This window comes from Ursus maritimus, unplaced genomic scaffold (genome assembly GCF_017311325.1).
Source record: "Ursus maritimus isolate PB19 unplaced genomic scaffold, ASM1731132v1 scaffold_13, whole genome shotgun sequence".
In the NCBI taxonomy this organism is placed as follows: Eukaryota; Metazoa; Chordata; class Mammalia; order Carnivora; family Ursidae; genus Ursus; species Ursus maritimus.
Window position 1 is genome coordinate 43,525,155 of NW_024423675.1, and position 23,120 is coordinate 43,548,274.

Here is a 23,120-nt window from a genome sequence, read left to right on the forward strand (position 1 = left end):
CATGAGATAACTTATTCGACTTTAGATCGCTCTAATGGTTAGAAAATTGCTATCTTAAGCCCAGATCTACCTTTTATCAACCAACTGTTGTTTCAAATGCCTTTCTCTGAAGTGATGAGAATGAGTCCAGTCCCCGTTTTCCAGGGAACCCTTGAAACTAACCACCATGACCACTTTTAGTCTTTCCTCTTCCAGACTGTGCATCTGTAATTCCTTCAGCCTGTCTTCAGATTACATGGTCTCTCTATCTTTTACTCTCTTGGTAAATTCCTTTGCATATTCCCCTTTTTCATGGTCGTCCTTGACATTGCGTACGTTATTTATTCTAGAAATGTGATGATCAGTGCTGAACTTTTTAAGACTTTGCCACCATAATCTTGAGCCTCTGGTTCTAATAATATTACCTAACATGGCTGGCTGTCCATTTTCCTCGGCCATGTCATAGTATTGGGTTACTTTGAATCCACTGGTAAGGCACCTCGATCTCTGCTATCTGAACTGCTGTGAAACCAGGTTTATATCATTCTATAATTATATAACTGGGTTTTTTTGAGCTGAAGACATCTTTGTGGGTTTTTTTTCTTTCAGGCTACTTTTTCCCCTTAATTTCTTTTCAAATGCAATTTTTGATAAGCGCTTGTATCAGTGAGGATGCCTTGGCGGTTAGTATAATAGAGAATACAAATAAAAGTAGATTCAACAATCAGAGTTTCTTATCTCACATAACCAAGTATATGGAGGTGGACTGGGTGCTGGCTTGGTTATTCAGGGCTTGACAATGCCATCAAATACCCAAGTTGTCCTTGCCTTTCCACTCTGTTATCCTCAGTGAGTATTCTTTTCTTCTTATGCTGCTTCTGGTTCCAACTATCATCTTATCACCTTTCAAGGTCAAAGGGCAAAAAAAGTGAATGTCCCTGTCTTGGGACTCTTTTGAGGAAAAGCTTCCTCAAAGCTATTACAGCAGAACCTCTTCACATCCCCATAGCTAGAAGATGATGCCCGGTCCTAACCATGTCACTTATGAGGGAGACAAGCCACCATTCCTGCCTTCACCTAAACCAGATTTGGCCCTGGGATGAGGAAGGGACGGAGCTTTTTCCCTGAAGGAAAAATTAGGGTTCTGCAAGCAAGGAAGAAAGGGGGATTGGCTCTGCTACAACATACTTGTCTTTCTCACAGTTGTTTGTAAAAATCAAAGTATGCCAGCAGGGTGATGAATAGAGAACTCATAAAGGCCATCCTCTGTGAGATTGTGAAGAGAGAGAATTTCTGGTGATCAACGTAAGTCTCAGTATTATAATACCAAATATTTGGCATTTTCTTCATTGAAGAAATACAGCATGTATTCAAAACATGTCTCTTATACCAAATACTCAGAAACACTTAAAAGGATTTAAGGGCAAGTGAGAGTTTTGAGGAGCTAATAAATATTTGTTGAATTAATTAGTAAGTGAACGAGCATAGCTGATTGCCTCTTATTATTTTTTTCCCACCAGCATGTTCAAGAATACCAAACAATGGGTCGTTTTTTCCCATAGGTAATAGTATAGAATAAGGATGAGTAGCCTGGTTTCAATCAACTTTGGGTTGAATCCTGGCTCTGTAACTTACCAGCTGTGGGACCTTGGGCAAGTTGCTTATTTTTCCTAAAACTTAGTTTCTTCATTTGCAAACTGCGGATAATAGTAGTCTATGTCATACGGTTGTTGTAAATATTTAGAACAGAGCCAACACTAAATAAATATGAGCTCTTATTACTATATATTATTATATCTTATTATACTAGGGTTAGAAAGATACGGACAAGTTAGGAATCCTGCACTTACCCATTTCATCACCTGATAACTGAGCAATGTCCAACAATCAGTTTTCAGATAATCAGATGAGAAGTTGCTGAAGTGAAGAGGAGAAATCCAAGACCTAGATATATTTTAGGCCTGAGGAATGAAGGGCTTGGTGAAATGGAAAGAAAGAAAAACATGGACATTATCTGTGTGCATGGCTTCTAAACTTAGCATCAAAGCAAGAATCCGATTCTTCTCTCCATTGTTTAACTGGTGTCTGCAGAGACCATTATGTCTTTTGAGCCCATTAAATGCCTGTAGCTTAGCCTGCTGCTGAATATATAATAGGAGTGGAAGAATAGGAAAATTTAAAAAAGATCCAGCAAGAAGGGGAATAGAGGGTGAACTGAGAATTTTGTTTCTGTACTTCATGACTTACAACATGGTGCTACCGGGAGTGAGTTAGGAGTGACTTTCAAGGTGACATAGACTCAATTTAATGCTTACATCAATATCTAGTTTCCCGTGTGCCTATTACAGTTTTTAAAAAGTAGTTAACATTTGTCTTCATTGACAAATAGTAACCTTATCAATTTGCTGAATTAAAAAAAAAGATTTGATCCATTTAAAGTTTTTGGTTATGAAAACTTATCTTTGAATAGTATGCAACTATTAGTATCTCATTGTAGAAAGAATGTATTTAACTATACATTTTGTAGTAAAGATGTGCCATGTGGTTAAGACCTTACTTACTTTAAAAAATCAATTATTTACTCCTATGATAATGATAGAAGCTGAAAAGTTTATAATGATGAATGCCCATAAAAATATTAATGAGAATGACAGTGAGTCATACATTTAACACCAGTTTGTTCCCTTTAGAAATTGCATTTATGTTTAACTGCACAACAGACTTCTCAGCTAAAGAGATCTATCTCTTTCCTTTGTCCCTTCCTCCCTTCTTCCTCTCTTCCTTTCTTCCAGGACACAATTGAACTTGATTTATTTCCTTGTGAGTGTTTGGTCATGCTCAGCCATTCATTCTGGAGTAGGTTACTGCAGTAAGATTTTTATTACAATTTAAAATAAGTGTAAAACTTTCCCCTAAAATTGTGATTATGAAGAAAAATAGTTTCCAATTATGTGTCAGTTGAGTCTTTCTGGATTTTACTACGAATAGGATGTGATATCTTTCATCACTTTTCAATCCTTATGTTTTTAAACCATTCACTTTCTTTTTTTTTCTTACTTTGTTTAGTATTTTAAAGTTTTAACTTGTATTTAAAAAGCTAGATCTGGGGGGCACCTGGATGGCTCAGTCAGTTGAGTGTCTGACTCTTGGTTTTGGCTCAGGTCATGATCTCAGGGTCGTGAGATCAAGCCCTGCATGGGGCTCCGTGCTGGAGGTGGAGCCTGCTTAAGATTCTCTCGCTCCCTCTCCCTCTCGCCCCCATTCGCACGCTCTTAAAAAAAGATTCTCTCTCTCCCCCACACTCCACCACTCGCACTCTGTCTTTCTCTCTCTCTTTCTCAGAAAAAAAAAAAAAGAAAAAGAAGGAGCTAGTTCTGTCCTTACTGGTAGCACATGTTATGTGCCAGGCATATGCTAGTCATTGAAGATGCAAATATGAATAAGACGCAGGTGCTGATTTCTGGTAGTAGTTCTGGGACATGTGAGCAAACCATTTAATACAAGGCGGTCATATTGAAAAAAGTGTGTAGAAGGTACAGAGAGGGCACAGAAGAGATGCCATTTGAGCTGCGTCTTGGACAATTCGTAGGAATTCACTGGCAGCCCAAAGGGAAGAGGGCATTTCTGATAGAGAAAAGCATCTGCACAGGTGCAGATCTATGAAAGAACATGACATGTTCAGGAACTCATAGGTCCTTTGGTGTGACTGGAGCCTAGAGTGTATGTGTTGGATTCTAACATACTAGAATCACCTAAAGACCTTTTAAAAATCTTCATACCCAGGTCCCAATGTCTGGGGTTGGAGCCAAGCATTATTTAGATTCCCAGATGATTTCAATGTGCAGCAATGTTTGGAAGCCACTGCTTTAACTTAATAAGCATTCCGTTCTAATGACCTTCTTATGTATATTATCTAATATTTCAAGGGTTGTAGATTCAAAATGTCGATTTTAACAAATATTTAATAAAAGGTGTGATTTGATTTGCCTTGCAAAGGGGTAACTCAAAGCTTTAAAAAATTTTTTTAAAGAAGAGGAAGTGATAGTTTTAAATAGATGGAAACTGTAATGGAATATTTCTGGGTCGAGAATGACTTTCATGCATGACTACTGCCACTATATCTGTAGTCTCTCTGTCATATACTCATCGTGGGTCTCAAACACTGTGCTTGTCTCCAAAGCTGTTGGTGAGTGAATCATGTCTAGAAGTTAGAACCCCATGGCTTCTACTTTAGATCTAGTAGGAAACATATGTAGGACAATGATACGGTCTTTTATTTGATAATTTTAAATCATATGAAGCTAGAAATTCTTTTTTTTTTTTTTAAAGATTTTATTTATTTTTATTTGACAGAGACAGCCAGCGAGAGAGGGAAAACAAGCAAGGGGAGTGGGAGAGGAAGAAGCAGGCTTATAACAGAGGAGCCTGATGTGGGGCTCGATCCCACAACGCGGGGATCACGCCCTGAGCCGAAGGCAGACGCTTAACCTCTGTGCCACCCAGGCGCCCCTAGAAATTCTTTTTAGTTTAGCTACAATCTGATATCAAATGAAGTTATCCTATGGAATTATTGGCAGAGCTATTTAAATACATTTAGAATTTACGTTTTATGTGAGACGGGGAGGAATTTTATATATATTTTACACATACATGTATATATGTGTGTATATATATTTATATGTATATATATGTATATTTATAGTTATCTCTGTATATATTTCAAAAATGAACAGTGGAAAGATAATCCAAAAGCTAATGAAAGTGGTTACCTTTAAAGGGGGTGGGGAAGAAGTCAGGGGAGAGGGGACAAGGATGGACAATTTCTTCAATATAATTTGTATTACACTTTTGACCTTGGAACAATTGAAATATTTTACAAAATTAAAAATCACGGTTTAGTTAAAAAGGAAAAAAGCAATTGTTAAAAATTGAAAACAAACAGAAACAGATTAATCTAGTGGTATATCAAATTGGCATCATAACCAGGTATTGAAAATAATTATTTTCTAGTGACTTTAAAAATACAGTATTGTGATTGTCCATAACCTAATGAGATATGTCTGATAAAAAGAATTGCAAAAGAATTTTAAACTGCAAAATACTGAAAGATCAGTATTGTTATTTTGAAACTCTCATAGAAAGACATCATATGGTTTCACTCATATGTGGAATATAAGAAACAGTGTAGAGGATCATAGGGGAAGGGAGGGGAAACTTAATGGGAAGTAATCTTAGAGGGACAAACCAAGAAAGACTCTTTAAGAAACAAACTGAGGGCTGCTGGAGGGGAGGTGGGTGGGGGGTGGGGGTAATTGGGTGATGGGCATTAAGAAGAGCATGACATGATGGATGAGCAGTGGGTGTTTTATGCAGCTGATGAATTATAGAACTCTTCTCTCTCCCCCACACTCCACCACTCGCACTCTGTCTTTCTCTCTCTCTTTCTCAGAAAAAAAAAAAAAGAAAAAGAAGGAGCTAGTTCTGTCCTTACTGGTAGCACATGTTATGTGCCAGGCATATGCTAGTCATTGAAGATGCAAATATGAATAAGACGCAGGTGCTGATTTCTGGTAGTAGTTCTGGGACATGTGAGCAAACCATTTAATACAAGGCGGTCATATTGAAAAAAGTGTGTAGAAGGTACAGAGAGGGCACAGAAGAGATGCCATTTGAGCTGCGTCTTGGACAATTCGTAGGAATTCACTGGCAGCCCAAAGGGAAGAGGGCATTTCTGATAGAGAAAAGCATCTGCACAGGTGCAGATCTATGAAAGAACATGACATGTTCAGGAACTCATAGGTCCTTTGGTGTGACTGGAGCCTAGAGTGTATGTGTTGGATTCTAACATACTAGAATCACCTAAAGACCTTTTAAAAATCTTCATACCCAGGTCCCAATGTCTGGGGTTGGAGCCAAGCATTATTTAGATTCCCAGATGATTTCAATGTGCAGCAATGTTTGGAAGCCACTGCTTTAACTTAATAAGCATTCCGTTCTAATGACCTTCTTATGTATATTATCTAATATTTCAAGGGTTGTAGATTCAAAATGTCGATTTTAACAAATATTTAATAAAAGGTGTGATTTGATTTGCCTTGCAAAGGGGTAACTCAAAGCTTTAAAAAATTTTTTTAAAGAAGAGGAAGTGATAGTTTTAAATAGATGGAAACTGTAATGGAATATTTCTGGGTCGAGAATGACTTTCATGCATGACTACTGCCACTATATCTGTAGTCTCTCTGTCATATACTCATCGTGGGTCTCAAACACTGTGCTTGTCTCCAAAGCTGTTGGTGAGTGAATCATGTCTAGAAGTTAGAACCCCATGGCTTCTACTTTAGATCTAGTAGGAAACATATGTAGGACAATGATACGGTCTTTTATTTGATAATTTTAAATCATATGAAGCTAGAAATTCTTTTTTTTTTTTTTAAAGATTTTATTTATTTTTATTTGACAGAGACAGCCAGCGAGAGAGGGAACACAAGCAAGGGGAGTGGGAGAGGAAGAAGCAGGCTTATAACAGAGGAGCCTGATGTGGGGCTCGATCCCACAACGCGGGGATCACGCCCTGAGCCGAAGGCAGACGCTTAACCTCTGTGCCACCCAGGCGCCCCTAGAAATTCTTTTTAGTTTAGCTACAATCTGATATCAAATGAAGTTATCCTATGGAATTATTGGCAGAGCTATTTAAATACATTTAGAATTTACGTTTTATGTGAGACGGGGAGGAATTTTATATATATTTTACACATACATGTATATATGTGTGTATATATATTTATATGTATATATATGTATATTTATAGTTATCTCTGTATATATTTCAAAAATGAACAGTGGAAAGATAATCCAAAAGCTAATGAAAGTGGTTACCTTTAAAGGGGGTGGGGAAGAAGTCAGGGGAGAGGGGACAAGGATGGACAATTTCTTCAATATAATTTGTATTACACTTTTGACCTTGGAACAATTGAAATATTTTACAAAATTAAAAATCACGGTTTAGTTAAAAAGGAAAAAAGCAATTGTTAAAAATTGAAAACAAACAGAAACAGATTAATCTAGTGGTATATCAAATTGGCATCATAACCAGGTATTGAAAATAATTATTTTCTAGTGACTTTAAAAATACAGTATTGTGATTGTCCATAACCTAATGAGATATGTCTGATAAAAAGAATTGCAAAAGAATTTTAAACTGCAAAATACTGAAAGATCAGTATTGTTATTTTGAAACTCTCATAGAAAGACATCATATGGTTTCACTCATATGTGGAATATAAGAAACAGTGTAGAGGATCATAGGGGAAGGGAGGGGAAACTTAATGGGAAGTAATCTTAGAGGGACAAACCAAGAAAGACTCTTTAAGAAACAAACTGAGGGCTGCTGGAGGGGAGGTGGGTGGGGGGTTGGGGTAATTGGGTGATGGGCATTAAGAAGAGCATGACATGATGGATGAGCAGTGGGTGTTTTATGCAGCTGATGAATTATAGAACTCTACATCTGAAACTAATGATATACTATATGTTGGCTGATTGAACTTAAATTAAAAAAAGAAACTCATATTATATTGTAGATTAAAGCATAGCAGTAATTATGTTATCAGAAACCAAAAATTTTTATGCAAGAGGAAAGTGATGAGAATGAAGAAGTTAAAAAGAGACATTTAATTTTAAAATTGAATGAGAAATGTCTATACAGACTCATGATTAATTTTTCTCTGTTTAAAAAAGTATATATGCCCTCGTTCTTTGGACTATGAAGACTGAAAAGCAGTGACAATTCAGTCCCAGTAAATATCCCTAATTTGGAGATGACTGCCTCTAAAAACCATTTCCCACGAAAAGGAATTGGGATCTTTGGAGAAATAGTTGATTCCAGGACTGAGGGGAAACATACAAGATGAATCCAAGACATCTTCTTGTGTCAGAAAACTATGAAAGGCCACTGAGATCACATCAAAAGTTTAGAAGAGACAATGTATAGAGAGACCATACACTTAGATGTATATTTCCACCCATTACATGGGGTTGTAATCATTAAGAAACAACAACTGGTCACTACCCAAGATTAGGAGGACAGTGGACTCACTTTGAAAATTGATAAGATAAAGAACCAAGGCACTTATCCTGCCTTTCCTGTATGAATTTTATTGTGGAATAATTGGATACTTGATGTGGAAAATTTCTCATAACAGAATTCTGGCTAATAAATGCAGAAGCAATAGCTTAATTAGAAAGTCACCATTGAATATCCCCAAATAAAGTAATGACTGTAGGCAAAGGTTATCCATGGATGTTAAAACATTAATATTGATACATCTCCTGAATTGTTTTAGGATCACTAAAAGTGGGTCAATCAGCAATTATACACCTAATAAGATAGGAAGCTAAAAAAAAGATTGAACTGCATGTAATCAAGCCTCTAGACCTAACTCCCAACTTAAAGGAATGGGAAGGGTAGAGAGAAATGGGTAACACCACGAAGATAGCTAAATACAGAGTGTAGAAGATGCTACAGGACCATTAGCTTTGTGTCTTCACCAATTATAAATGTCATGGGAAGGGTGGGTGGGAAAAGCAACGTGGGAGAGGAGGACTTTCCTAGATTAGACCTAAGAGACATAACAACTAAGTGTAAAATATGGATTTTGTTTGGTTTCCGGTTCAAATAAACCAACTGTAAAAAGACATTTTTGAGACAGTCTGGAAAATAAGAATGTAGACTGAGTTTTGGATGACATTAAGGAACTGTTGTTCATCTTTTTAGGTGAAGATAGCCTTGTGCTTCTATAAGAAAAAAAAATCCTTATCTGCTTAATTATTTATGAGTGAAGTGGTCTGATGTTAAAATACTCCAGCAGTCAGTCAGTTGGTAACAGGACAGATGAAACAAGGTGGCAAATGTTGATAATTATGGAACGTATGTGATAGATACCTAGGGATTTATTACGATATTTTTTCTTCTATGTGCATTTCAAAATTTCTATAACAATAAATTTAAAAAACTTGTTTCACATTAAAAGAAATATGTAGCCTTTTCTAATCGCTCAGTAATTAAAAGTCAGTGTCCCTTTACTCTGTATTGATACAGATAAGTATGAACATTCTGGACATAGTTTTTATTTGATGATTTTTAATTAAATAGACCAACTTAAAAAGGGCAATGCTATACAGTAGATTAAAAACGAGCTCTTTGGGAATTGGTTTCAGTAATAAAATTTGAGGTTCAGATTTCATAAAGCAGCACAAAATATTGTTCAGGGTTATTTTTTTTTCCTTTTTACAGTTTCTCAATTAATTTTCTTCACCACTGCCAAGGGTAATTACATAAGATAGGCCTTTAGAGGACCCTGCTTTTATAGCATATCTGTGTACCCCTCTTCCTTTTTATCCTTAATCTGACCATTGAGCCATGTCCACTGTTTGAGTGGGGCGTGAAGGGGGGCACTGGGAATAGGGAAAGGGTGGAAGACTAGACTGATGTGAGGTGTGCTCTTCATTCAGATTTGTTTCTCTGTCCCTTCAACCATTCCAGAAACTTTGATTCACCTACTGTGTGTAAGGGACTGTGTGAGGCCTAGCAGGGAGGATGAACAAGTCAGGCATGGTCCTTGCCCTGCTGGAGCCCTAGCCCTCTCTAGGGAAGGAGGCTTGAGCTGCTGTTATCTCCTTGATGATGTGATAAGTGCTAGAATGTATGGAGTGCTACAAGAGGAAAGGATCTTGTCTGGGGAAGGGACCAGGAAGGCATCCTATGTCTGCAGGGAGAGTAGGAATTAACTATTCAGGTGGAGAGGCCAGAGGAATAGGGTTAGAGGCAAACGCGGGGGGACTGAGCCTGCATGCCTGGAATAGTTAGTGTCTTGGCTGTTAAGCTAAATTCAGTGGAAGGACATTGAAGATTTTTAAAAATTTGCCATGAAATATTTCATGCGTATAAAATATATGTAAGCTATAAAAATGTATAATGAGTGCTTGCATATTCATCATCTGACATAAGAAATAAAACTTTCCCTTTGCTGTTGGAGCCCCCACTTACAGATGCTATTTTTCTTCTATCTACTTTTTTTTCTGATTCTATCATTCTCCCTCCTTTTGTCTTTACTCCCTTCTTCCCAGGAGTAACCACTAATTCTGAATTTCTATTTCTGTTTTTTTTTGCTTTTCTTTTTAGCTTTACTGCATCTGTATGCATCCCTAAACCGGTTATTCGTAGTCTTGCATGATTTTGACCTTTGGGTAATAAGCAGCAGCATGAATAATTCTCAATGTTGAGTGAAGATGGTAAGTTGCCCGAGACCCATAGTATGAAACCGTCGAAGGGCTTTCTACAGGGGAATGATGTGTGTTTTTATGCAGTGCAGATCATGGGTTAGAGGTGAGCAAGGATGGGGGGGAGGGCAGTTGAAGGATGCTGCCTGCAGTCTAGGTGGTAGCTAGCATAGGCCTGATGGCTCTAGCCTCTTAAGAGAAATTACATACCAACTTGTAACCATGGTCCTTTGGGATCTTGTCCCTCCTGTTTGACCTTTCTGTTCTTCAAATGTGACAAGCCTGTTTCCTGCTTAAGGGTCTTTCCCTGTTCTGTCAAAGCCTTTCCTCTCAAACCTGCAGAGTTCTGTGTTTGCTGTGCTCAGGTCTCTGCTGAGAGAGGTCTTCCCTGCCCACTGTATCAGGAAGTGACTCCTTCCCTCTGTCATTGTTTCCCAGTCTCCTTCCTTGGTTTTGTTTTGCTCCGTAGCTTTTCTTTAAAATCACAATATGAAATTATTTATGTATAGCCTGGCTATGATCCTTAAGGGTGGGGACATTATCGGTCTTGTCTAACAAACCCCTCTTTATATCGTAGGTGCTTAATAAATGCTTGTTGAATGAACTAGTGAGGTAACTTGAAGTTGGAATAATGGAATCTATTCATCCTTTTTTGACTGTCTCCCAAACATCTCTCTGGCTGTAAACTTTTTTCAGAGCCTGAGGTCAATGCCCAAACTCTGTTCCCACTTGACTATCTTGCTGTCACTTCAAAGTCAGTATGTCTAAAATTACACATTATCTTCTTTCCTCCAGTCTTCCCATTTTGTGAATGCCTCCACCACCAGCAGTCCCCAGGCACAAAACCTTGGTGTTATCCTGCAGTGTTCTCTAGTCCTAATCCCTTGGGTGCTATCTATGCCCTTGTATGTCTTTGGGGGAGTTTCTGATCACTGTTTTCACTTCTGCTTTCTGCTGTTGACATTTTAGCTAGGCCTCAAGGCCCTGCTTGGATCCACTCTTCTGGGCATCAAGCTGAATTTTCCATCCCAGCACCCATTTTGTACTTGTCTATAGTTTGTTTGTTTTTTTTTTTAAACAATATCCTAGCTTGTACTGTTACTTACCCATATCCTAAATTGTAAACACAATCAAACACATAAAATATTTATTGAGTTGCCTTTATTTCCTTCTCTGTTGTCCCATTTTTAACCTCACCATGTGCGTCCTGTCCTTAGTTTTGTCCTAGAGTCCCACTGCTTGCACCTTGCTGTGGGACTGATAATAGAGCTGGCAGCAACACCGCCATCAGCATAGTCCTCTTACCTCCTATCTTTTGTTCTCACTAGGGCTGGGTTCTCTCTGAGCCTGTGGGGGCTCTCGCAGTTTTAAAAGGTGAGAAGTCATAAGGTATCAAATCCTGCACCGCGCCGGACATGTGTAGAGGCAGTGGAATCTGAGATGTTGGTCTTAGTTTTTAGTTATATTTGTTCAGTTATCTTCTGACATGAAAACAGTAGCTCTTTATAACTACTTGTTGGTACAGATTGCGAAGATAAATTTAATCAGATAAATTATTTTAACTCCCATGTATTGAGTGCTTATTATATTGCAGTGAGCATAGACATACAAGATGGTTTTGCTCACATGGTGGATCTTCCAGAATCTAGCAGGTATTTAACACAAATTGTAGTAAGATATGGTAAATGTTAAATTATAAGTAGGTACAAGATGCTGTTGGAATGCACGGAAGGAAGCATTTCAGTCATCGAGGGTTTTGTTGAGGGGAGGCTCGCTTCATAAAGGGTGTACGGCGCCAAGTCTTGACAGATGAACAGGAGTTCACTAAGTTGACAGGGGCTTTAAGTTCTCGGATATGGATAATTCATGAAAACAAGATGGAATCAATCTGGGCTCTAATGAAGGGTGATACCAGTGAATCGCCAATGAAGGGCAGGCCTTTATTTCCTTAATATTGCAGCCCAAGGTCATTCGAATCCAACAGTGCCCTCAAGTAGCATGATGTAGAGACAGCCTCGTGTAGCGATTAAGGGTGGGCTCTTCAGTGAGGCTACTGAGGTTCAGAATTCAGCTCTGCAACTTACTAGCTATAGGAATTTGGATAGTTTATTTAAACTTTTTGGGTCTTAGCACAGTATCTACTTCATAGAAGTGAAGATTAATGAGATAAAATATGTAAAATGCTTAGGACGGTATCTAGCACACAGTAGGTGCTCAATAGAAGTTTGCTATTATGATTATTTTTGACTGTTCATATCAGCCTAGAGCAAGAGTTGGCGAACTACTACTCATGAGACAGGCCCAACCTAGTGTGCTCTCTGATTTGTGAATAAAGTTTTATTGGAATACAGCTATGCCTACCTATCAAGTATCACCTGTGGCTACTTTTGTGCTCTCCCAGGCCAACATACAGATCAAATGGCCCATAAAGCCCCAAATTATTGCTCTTTACAGAAGAAATTTGCCATGCCCTAGCCTAGAGGATAAAATCAAACTCTTTAGCTCTCAAGATCTTCAATGGCTACTTCAAGGCTTTCTTTTTCCATCCACAACTAAGAAATGGCCATAGCAGCTCTTTGGTTTTTGCTGCCCCTTCTGTAAGAGCTGCTCTCTGTTGCTGGATTGTGGTTTCTTCAGCGTTCCAACTGATCGTCTCTCTTCTGCATTAATATGGACAGCAGTAGGCCAGGACTAGGACGGAGTAGGTGAGTCACTCACCTTACGTACATGATTAAGGAGGACCCCAAAAATTCAGTAGTCAAATAATGTCTTCATACAGTATTTTTAAAAATCCCAATTCAAAAAAATCTGTGATGAGAAAAATATCAAAGTTTTAAACAAAGACAGGATCAGTATTACTGATATTTTTCAAACTGAGACTCCAGCATGGCTAGCCATAGTACACAGTATAAGAGAGCAGAGAACAGGTAACCTGTACTTAAGCTACAGCAAACTGCAGACACCACTGCTTCCTACATAAATATGGTAGCTAGAATTTTTAAGATTCAGAAGACTCTGCTGGCTGGTCACATGTAGTGATGTATACTCAGGTCCATGTCAGGAATACTTTAATGTAATAAAGAATAATTATGCACATATTTTGTGGAATTTAGCTTACAGTAGTGATGTGTATATAATTTGTTGTATAAAATGACAAAATAAAAAAGATTTCCGTAAGTTTTCAAATGGTTCATTTGAAATGGTTCACAGAAAGCAGTAAAGCATAGATTAGAATAGCAGCATTGGATAACTAAAGCTGTTTACCAAGAGCTCTGAAAGGATTACCTGGTTCCTATAAGCTTTTTCTAAGAAAGGCCAGATAGGGATATTAATTGAATTTTAATGCTTTCTGATAAACACTGACCTGGCAAGCGTTTTTAGACGACTAACTTTCTAATCTGCTTTGACATTTCTACAGGGTGCTGCAAACAGTGATTTGTTGGTAGGTTAAAAATATATATGATTTGTTTTAGTGAAGGAGGTTTGGAAATCATCTGTAGCATTCTATTAAAATAGAATGGAATCTTATCTGTAAGGAATATGTCTGGAGGAATGGACAAAATGACCTTTCCATTTCTCAGGCACCATGTTGAGATTTGTAGGACTTTATTTGATGTTTCAATGAAGTGAATTAGTTGTTCTAACTGGCTATCACTGTTATAAAGAAATAAAATATAATATTGAACTGAATGCTCTTTTGCTTTCTAAATGACACATTAAAATGTTTTTAGGTCTATAGTGTTGATTGGAGCCAAACGAGAGGTGAACAGCTTGTGGTGTCTGGCTCATGGGATCAGACTGTCAAACTGGTATGTCAGCGTTACTGTATTTAAAACCAAATATTCTCTTCATTGAATTTTTTTCTTTTCTAGAACATACTTCTATATCTTTTCAGTTACACAGCTAATTTTCTTTTCAAAGAACTGTATTAAAGCATTTATTAGAATTTAAACATTTTTTATCTTTGGCTGTAAACTAACAATTAGCTCAGCATTGATTATTTTGGCCCCTTAAATACCATTTTGCTTTATATGAAAATAGACTTTAAAGAATCCTTGAGATATGTCTATTACATGTATATATATAAATACATATGTAGTGTATTATATATATTATATATATAAATAGACATTTGAATTTACTTTTAAGTAATTGTTCTATTCATTTGTTTGTAGTGGGATCCAACTGTTGGAAAGTCTCTGTGCACCTTTAGAGGCCATGAAAGTGTCATTTATAGCACAATCTGGTCTCCCCACATCCCTGGTTGTTTTGCCTCGGCCTCAGGTAAATAATTCGGTATTTACCAAAAAAGCCTTACTTGTAGTGTGTGGTAGCTTTGCTTTCCCCAATAGGTGGCGCTGTGTACTTGCAATTTGGAGGGAAAAAGAGACCACAGTTCTATTCTTTGTGCTCTTTAGATGGTTTCATTCTTTATCAACCTCTAGATAAGAATTAGCCAGGCCTGGACTACTTTTCAACTATTAATGAACAAATATGGTTTGTCTTAGGCATACCATAACTGGTGATAAATCTTCCAAAATTGGGAGCCGTCCTAGTTCTTTTTATTAGCCACTGAGCTCCTTCGCTTAGATGGCATTATCCTTTGTTTATCAGAATAAAGGTGGCTAAGTCTGAGTAACAGTTACGAGCATGTGTAACGTGCTAATTAATGACAAATATTTGTGATGAATGACAAAGTAAAATTATCACTCTGTATTTTTTGTTTTTGTAACTTTCAAAAAAAAAAAAAAATTTGTAAAGAAAAAACCCAAAATGGTATCCTACATAATCCCTATTCTAGACTTACCATATGCATAGTGAGGAAATTCAAACAGCACAGAAACACGCCAAATAAAAAGTAAGTCCTTATCCCTCCCCCTCCGTAGAACCACGGTTAACTTTTTCTTGTATTCCTCCATAAAAATGAGAATAAGATATTCTCATTCTAGAATATATGGTAAAAAATGAAAAATGTTTGGGGCACCTGGGTGGCTTGGTTGACTAAGCATCTGCCTTCAGCTCAGGTCATGATCTTGGGGTTCTGGGATTGAGCCCCTCAGTCGGACTCCCTGCTCAGTGGGGAGTCTTCTTCTCTTTCTCCCTTTGCTCCCCTCCCCTTCTCTTGCTCTCTCTCTCAAATAAATAAATAAAATGTTTAAAAAAATGAAAAATGTTTATGGGTAATATTCCTGAGGAAAAAGTTAAATGTCTTTAAGGGCTGAATTTGCTTAGCGATGTTAGGTTTTATATGCTTATGGCTATAAAGTTTTTGTTGTTGTTGAAATTATACAGGAAAATAATTTTATAATTGTGAATCAGAAAATCTCCCATCCCAAATTCATTTTCCCCACTGAAAACATTATTATAAAAATAAAACAGCTTTTGATTGTAGAGATTTCTTAGTAGCCTTAGTCCAGTATTATAGTTGATTTGAGTGAATCATACCATCATTCAGAAGGAGTTCTTAGACTCTAGTTTTAAATAAACTTGATGGAAAAGAATATTCACCAATTATATTTTATGAATTATACATATGAATTTTTATTTTATACTTAAACTTATGGAATTGAAACAAATTTAAGGTAGAAAAAGAGGTACACCATGTTTCTTTTATTTGATCTACCACCAATACACATTTGGCTAAAAAATTTTCTGAATACTATTTCTTTCCTAAAATCTCTGCTACTTTAATATACATTGCTTCATTTTTATTTTAGATTATTTGTGTAATGTATGAGTGCCATTAAAGCTGTAAAAAGTGTAGGAATGAAACAAAGGTGAACAACTAATTGGCATAGGCAAGGCAGGGTTGCTCTGCTAGGCTGCCTTCTTGAGTCACTTTGACCCTGCCTCTGTGAACAAGTGGCGGGAAGGGTAAACCAATGTCTCAGAGTATTCCAATGTGAGGATTTATTAAATAACATCATTTGGGGAATATATACATAAATATAATCTGTATGACACTAATGACTTTCAAAAGTGTTTATTATAGAGCAGCAACACCTTATAGACTAATCAGAACAATAACAACAACCTTCCTGGTCTAGATGGTGTCAGTTAATTCTGATAGTGAATATCTGATAATGTTAAGGTAATAGTTATTTTAAGATTTGGACCTTGAAATGATAAATAAATGCACCTCCTTAATCTTTTAACTGTTTTGCAATTTGATGAGTAAAAAATGGTTCCTAATTTTGTTTTGATTTGCATATTGGATTATTAGGGATAGTGAATATTTTTTATATGTCCGTTGACCACTACAGTTTTTCCTTTGTGAGTCTCATGTTCATGTTTTTGGCTCACTTTTCTACTGAGAGCTGTTTGTTGTTTTTCTGTATTGATGTATGAGCTCTTTTTTTGTATTTAGGAATTAGTCTTCTATATCTTACATATATTTTCCCAATTTTTTGTTTGTCTTTTAACTATTTATTTTATATTATTCTATTTTATTTTATGTTGTATATATATTTTTTACTGTGTATATGCATTTAAGTTTTTGGTAGTCAAAACTATCAATTTTTTACTTGATAGGTTTCTGGCTTTCATTTAGGATGAATAAGGAGTTGGCTCAATGAAAAGTGGGAGGCCTTGCATGGCACAGAAAGAGAGACCGTTCTAGGCAGAGAGAATAGGGGTCCAAAAGTAAGAACTTGGTGCATTTGAGGTACTGAGAGAAGGCCAGGGAGACCACTGCTTAAGAGGAAAAGATAGTAGAAATGAGATTGGACAGTAGAGAGGCGCCCAGATCACACCTTATGGACTGGATTCAAGATTTTGGATTTTATCCTATGGACACGGGCAAGGCACTAAAGAGGTTTAAGCAAAAGAGTGATATGATTAGGCTTGCATTTAAAAAAAATTCCTTCTGGGGGCGCCTGGGTGGCACAGCGGTTAAGCGTCTGCCTTCGGCTCAGGGCGTGATCCCAGCGTGATCCCGGCGTTCTGGGATCGAGCCCCACATCAGGCTCCTCCGCTATGAGCCTGCTTCTTCCTCTCCCACTCCCCCTGCTTGTGTTCCCTCTCTCGCTGGCTGTCTCTCTCTCTGTCGAATAAATAAATAAAATCTTAAAAAAAAAAAATTCCTTCTGGCTGTGTGTAGAGAATAGCTGGGAGAGGAGCAGGCGTGAATGCAGGAAGATTAACCGAGAGAGACGGAGGCGTGGATAAGGATGGCGGCAGAAATTCGGCTGACTTGAGTGGTATTTAGAGATGATTTTATAAGATGTACAAGAGGGTGAAGAGAGAAGAATGAGTAAAGAGTAACTCCTAGATTCCTGACAAGGATAAGTCCGTGGGTGGGAATGTCATAACTGAGGTAAGAAATGTGTTTGAAAGAGAAGATCTTGAGTTTTGTTTTAGAGCACACGGAGCTCATGGGACACATGGGGTTGTCGATGAGTAGGCTGATTTTGGAGCTGAGACATCTAGCCTCGTGAATAAATTGTGTCATTGGCTCATAAATGGTAAGTAAAGCCATTGCAGTCAATCGGAGCCCCCGGGAAAGACTAATAAATAGAAGAAACCTTAGACTAGAGCATAGGTTGACAAACGACTGCCCTCAGATCAAACTGACCCACTGACAGGGTTTGTGAACAGAGTTTTCGTGCAACACAGCCGTGCGAATCCCTTCACGGAACGTCTGTCTACAGCTGCTTTGGTGCCATAACGGCAGAGGGGAGTAGCTGTGGCAGAGGTGAAAGGCCGTTGAAACCAAAAATACTTACTGCTGGGCCCTTCACAGGAAATGTTTGCTGCCGCTTTGTATAAAGAGTCTCGAGGGGAGATAAAGCGGTGGAAGCTCTTTCATGCAGTTTGGTGGTTTAGGGGAGGAGAGAAGAAAATAGCTAGGGAAGGAGGTAGAGTGTGTCTACTGTTGTCTCCTCATGTGATTACCCAGCATCCCCAAATAGGTGATCAGTAGGATGGTTGTTCCTTCCTTGCTGCTGAACTGTATCAATGCCCTGAGCTGTTGAGTGGCTTCCATAATAAATGTAACATCACAGAAATCCTTTCCTTTTGTTTATTATTTTTTTATTCTAAAAATTTTGAATGACCAAATGTCCCTCAATTCTAAAGTATTATTAGGTTGAAGTCACTCAGAACGGGAAATCTTCAGGTATACTGCGTACAGACAAATAACGCCCATTAGATTAAGCAATTTCTTAGATTTTAAGATAATAGCAAATAATAGTAAATTCTATGTATAGAGGTTCAGTTAAGTAAAAAAATGTTTAGTGATTAAAATGAACAGCCTGATTTTCTACAATGAAGAACAGTATACTTACAAGATTATTGCCTTTATTTTAAATTTCTAAGTTGTCTGAGTCACAGTGTTTTGTCCACAATCTGAGTTAAATCTTTCCCGAGATAGCAAATGTTTTGGGATGGAACCAGTAGGATATATTTCCTTGGCACATTTCCTTTTCCAAGCCTAAAATTCTTCTTTGAGTTTTTAAAGTTTTCTGTGGCACATCTAATTGTAAGCCCGGGTGTGTATTAAGTAAGTGATAGCAGTATTGGTATGCTTGTTCTAATCAACTAACCCTTTAGCCTGCCTATATAACTTGAGTTAGTCATCTTTATGCTTTTAATTTAGTGCAAATGCTAATGAGTTTCATGCTGATAGTGAATCACATCTGTAAGATGACCACAGTTCAGCATAATGATTATAATTTTACTGTAGGTGAAAAGCCCTAATACAGAGAGTATTAGTACAAGTTCAATTAAAGTTCTTTTAAAGATGTGAATTAGATTGACATCGGCATCATTTTCTTTGAGTAGCAAAGCCCTTTGGCCTTATATCCTACAGTTTCAAAGGAGTCATCTCAAACCCTGGATGGAATTAGTGGTATAAAATAGATTTGTCTTCAAAATGAATTGAAACATACTTCCCTTCTGGTGAAGCAGTGAAGACATGTCTGGTGGGAACTCTAATTGGCAACATTCATAATAAACTGAAATTAATAATGAGTATAATTTTACATATTTGGAAAAGTATTAATAAGTAAAACGCCTTGAACTACTGATAGATTTTTTAAAAATTCCTTTACCTTACTATTGTATGTAATTTTATTAATGTATATTATTATTATTTAAGGTTCTAAAGTTATCTTCATTTGTTTTTAATCATTGCTCTTTTTATGACCATGACCAGATATAAAATCTGATGGTGACAAAATCTTGAACTAATACACCTGCATTTATTTAACTGTCAGGTGAAATTGTGTATATTAGCCTTTTATTTGGGCTGAGTCACTCACTCCTCTTCCTTTTACACTGGCCTTTTGTGTAGCATGGTATACGTAATATTGAGTCTGGATGTTGCTTATAGAATATTCAGTGTATGAGACTGAATAGCAGGAAAAGACTTATTGTGTGGAGAGTTAGCAATATAATCACAAAACTTAACTATCTACACATTGTAAATAGGTTAATATTTAAACAGTCTTTTATCATCACAATGTCCATTTGGTTTAATAGAAAAAATATATTATCTGTTTAATGACATCACCTTCGTGTGTTCTATTAGAAATAAATATAATTAGTGGTCACATCAGCCAGGATTTCTTTGGTTGAAAGTCGAAGAAATTCTGAACCAAACCACCTTAAGTAAGAAGGTAATTTATTTGCTCACATGGTTGAAATGTCCAAAATTACATTTGGCTTTATACACATGGCTGGACGTAGGGCTTAGAGGATGTTCTTGCCATCTCTTCTGTATCACTGGAGTTGGTTTTGTATCAGGCACCATGTGAAAGTAAGATGGCAGCAGCTCCAGCCCCTGCGTCTTTTCTGGTTTCCGTCCAGTAGGAAAAAAGTGTGAGACTCCCTCTCAGACATCTAGGAAAGTTCCATTTTCTCTCATCTGATGGTCCACGTGAATGTTTCTAAACTGATCACTGTGCCTAGGAGAGGGGGATGTAATATACTGATTGGCGTGGGTCCAGCTTAGCTCTTGCAGTTGGAAATGGGAAATGAGAGAGAGGGTAGATAGTCCAACTCATACACCAAGAATGGAAAGAGTGAATAGTGATTAGGTGGAAGTGGCTGGATATATTCTTTTTTTTTATTATTATTATATTATGTTAGTCACCATACAGTACATCCCTGGTTTCTGATGTAAAGTTCGATGATTCATTAGTTGCGTATAACACCCAGTGCACCATGCAATACGTGCCCTCCTTACTACCCATCACCAGTCTATCCCATTCCCCCACCCCCCTCTCCTCTGAAGCCCTCAGTTTGATATATTCTACGGGGCTGATATTCACTAGATTGTATGCACATCCAACACTTAAACCAAAGGGATTTCATGAAAACTAAGCTCTGGACCTGTGAGCTATAAAATGTTTCATTTTTAAAAATTGAATAAAAGAAAGCCTTTTTTCTGCCAGCTTTTATGATTTTAGAAACTCATTGGAAGGTTTATTTATTAAGCATTTGCCATTTTCCTGAAATAGTCCTTAGTAATGATTTTCAAATAGTAGCCTCCTTAATAAAGTTGAAAAGATTTAAAATTTTTTCTTCCACTCTACAAGAGGAGGGTTTGTGGAACAGTAAAAGAGGGGGCACGCTCTGAAGCTCTCACTGTGCCTTTGCCATTTCAAATGAGATGAGAAAATTTTCTTACCAAGCTATGTACAATGTATTAGGAGGCAAATGAACTTCTTTGCATATTTTCTTTACTTGTTTTCATACATTTTCTATCGGGCACGTGTATTCTTTTACCTAGCTGAGTGCCTTACACAAGCAAACACTAAAATATTTTTTATTACTGCTATATAAGATATGGGGGGTAACCATCTTATTAGAGTTTTAAAAATACATCTAAGGTAAATTTTGGTTGTTGAGAGGGACATTGACAGTGGGTCGGTCAGATATTAAGTGAATGGCCACTGTTTTCTGAAAGATACATTGAAAGGCACTGAAGATACATTGAAGAAGAAAACGGATGGGGTTCCTGTCTTCTTAGACCTGCAATCCAGTGGAAGAGAGAGATCCTAAGGAAGAAAACTAGCAATGGATAATGCTAAGGAGTGTGAGGTTCTTTGGAGAGGTAACATAGTAAGTACAGTGGTTAGGAACGTGGGCTTGAGCCGGACTGTCTGAGACGAAATCCTTCTTTCACCACTATTACCTGACCTCAGGCCATGCTGCTTCACCTCTGTCTCTTCATTCTTCACTTGAAAACAATGGTGACGGTGATACTTACATCATGGAGTTTTGAGGAAGATTAAGTGAGTTAATGTGTGCAAAAGGCTGAGGACAGTACCTGGCACAGAGTTAGGGCTCTATAAATGTTGCCTTCTATGATTAACATGTGTGCTCAGAATTCTGTGGAAACACAGCTAAGGACCCTTGAGCTCATCAAACTTGGGTGGTCAGGGAAGCGGGTCGTCTACTCCGAGGAAACAGTGTTCACGCCGTTACCTACGAACAACTAAGACTTAAGTGATGAGAGCTGGAAAGCAAAGGAATGGGAGGTGGCATATTTGAAGAGCATCTGAATGACCGTGGCATGTGTTTGTGTTGTAAGAATTACCAGTGCTCATCTGAGGAACTTGCTCCGGGTAGAATCTGGAATGCTTGGTTGTGTAACAGCATACGAGGCCAGTGATCCTGAAACCTGGCTGGCCATTGCAATTGTTGGGGGAGCTTTAAAAACAACAACAACAACAACAGGATTCTGGGCTCCATCTTAGTCCTCCTGAAGGCACATTTTTTAATCACCCCAGCTGAATTTGGTGATTAGCCTCATTTGGAAAGCACTGTTCTACTCTATGGCATAGCTTTGTTTGACAAGCCAAACTAATAGTTTATTTCTGTTGGTATAATGGAAGCTGCATGTTTAATATTCATCTCTTTTTTAAAAACCCACAGAATGGTTTCAGTGCTGAATTCAGAGAGGAAGTAGTTTCTGTAGTTTGAGAATGCCTTAGTTGTTTTTTTTCCCTCAGTTTTGTTTGGGTTATATTATGGTCTTCATCAATTTTCTTACTTTATCTTCTTGCTTACAGACAGAGCTTTTTATAAAACTATAATCTTTGCATAAGAAATCTCAACTGTAAATTTCATGGTTGTGGGACCCAAAGTTGTAAAATATTTGTCTTTACAAATATTACAAATGGCGGAAGCTTACATGTTAGGCAGTCAAGATGTACTTTTATGTCTAGTCCTGTGCCGCACATATGGTTAATTATGCCGCTCAACTGCTTATAGCAGTTTATATTTTAAGATATGTGAGAATATAGCATTGAAGTCATTCTAAGAATTGAATCACCTTCAAAATTAGATGGTATTTGCAAATCTAGAACTAAATTTGTTACCACTGGCTAAGTTAGGACAGGCCAAAAAGGGGGGAGTTTTTAGAGATTTAGATCTAGATTTACCTTCCAAAGCATTCTAAGGTTCTCTAAGGACATTGCATTTTGTCTAGTTCATGAAAGTTGTTAGTAAGACAGAATTCATATTTCTAAATTACATGAGATAGAAGGGAAGAATATTTAAGCTCATTACATAAAGAACATTAATATGAAGTAAACTTTCTTTTGAACCATGAAAACTAAGTTACTGCTATTACAGTCTCCATATAATTGCATAAGTCATAGCCATGCCTGAATGAATGAGTCCGGTAGTTAAAAAACAATCTTCATTCACTCTGAGAAAAAATTTATATTACATTTGATAAGCATCTGGCATTTCAATTCAGTTCAATTATTTGGGCCCAATATGCATCCTTTTGCTGCTTAGCTCTTCCAGAGTCAGATTCAACATTGACACTCATTCTCCTTACTCGCTGTCCTCTTACCTGCTGCGGCTTGAAGTAGACATAGTAGCAGCCAACATTTCCTATTCCATGCTCTGTA

General features: G+C 37.4%; 1 protein-coding gene across 1 annotated transcript in view; it reads left to right on the forward strand.

Annotated features, from left to right (window-relative positions):
* Window positions 1-23,120, forward strand: part of PEX7 (peroxisomal biogenesis factor 7) — an 85,806-nt gene that overhangs the window by 5,012 nt on the left and 57,674 nt on the right. Inside the window, exons 4-5 of the mRNA XM_008691225.2 lie at window positions 13,986-14,063; window positions 14,430-14,538. Coding sequence (XP_008689447.2) covers window positions 13,986-14,063; window positions 14,430-14,538 — 187 coding nt within the window. The remainder of the gene's footprint in view (window positions 1-13,985; window positions 14,064-14,429; window positions 14,539-23,120) is intronic.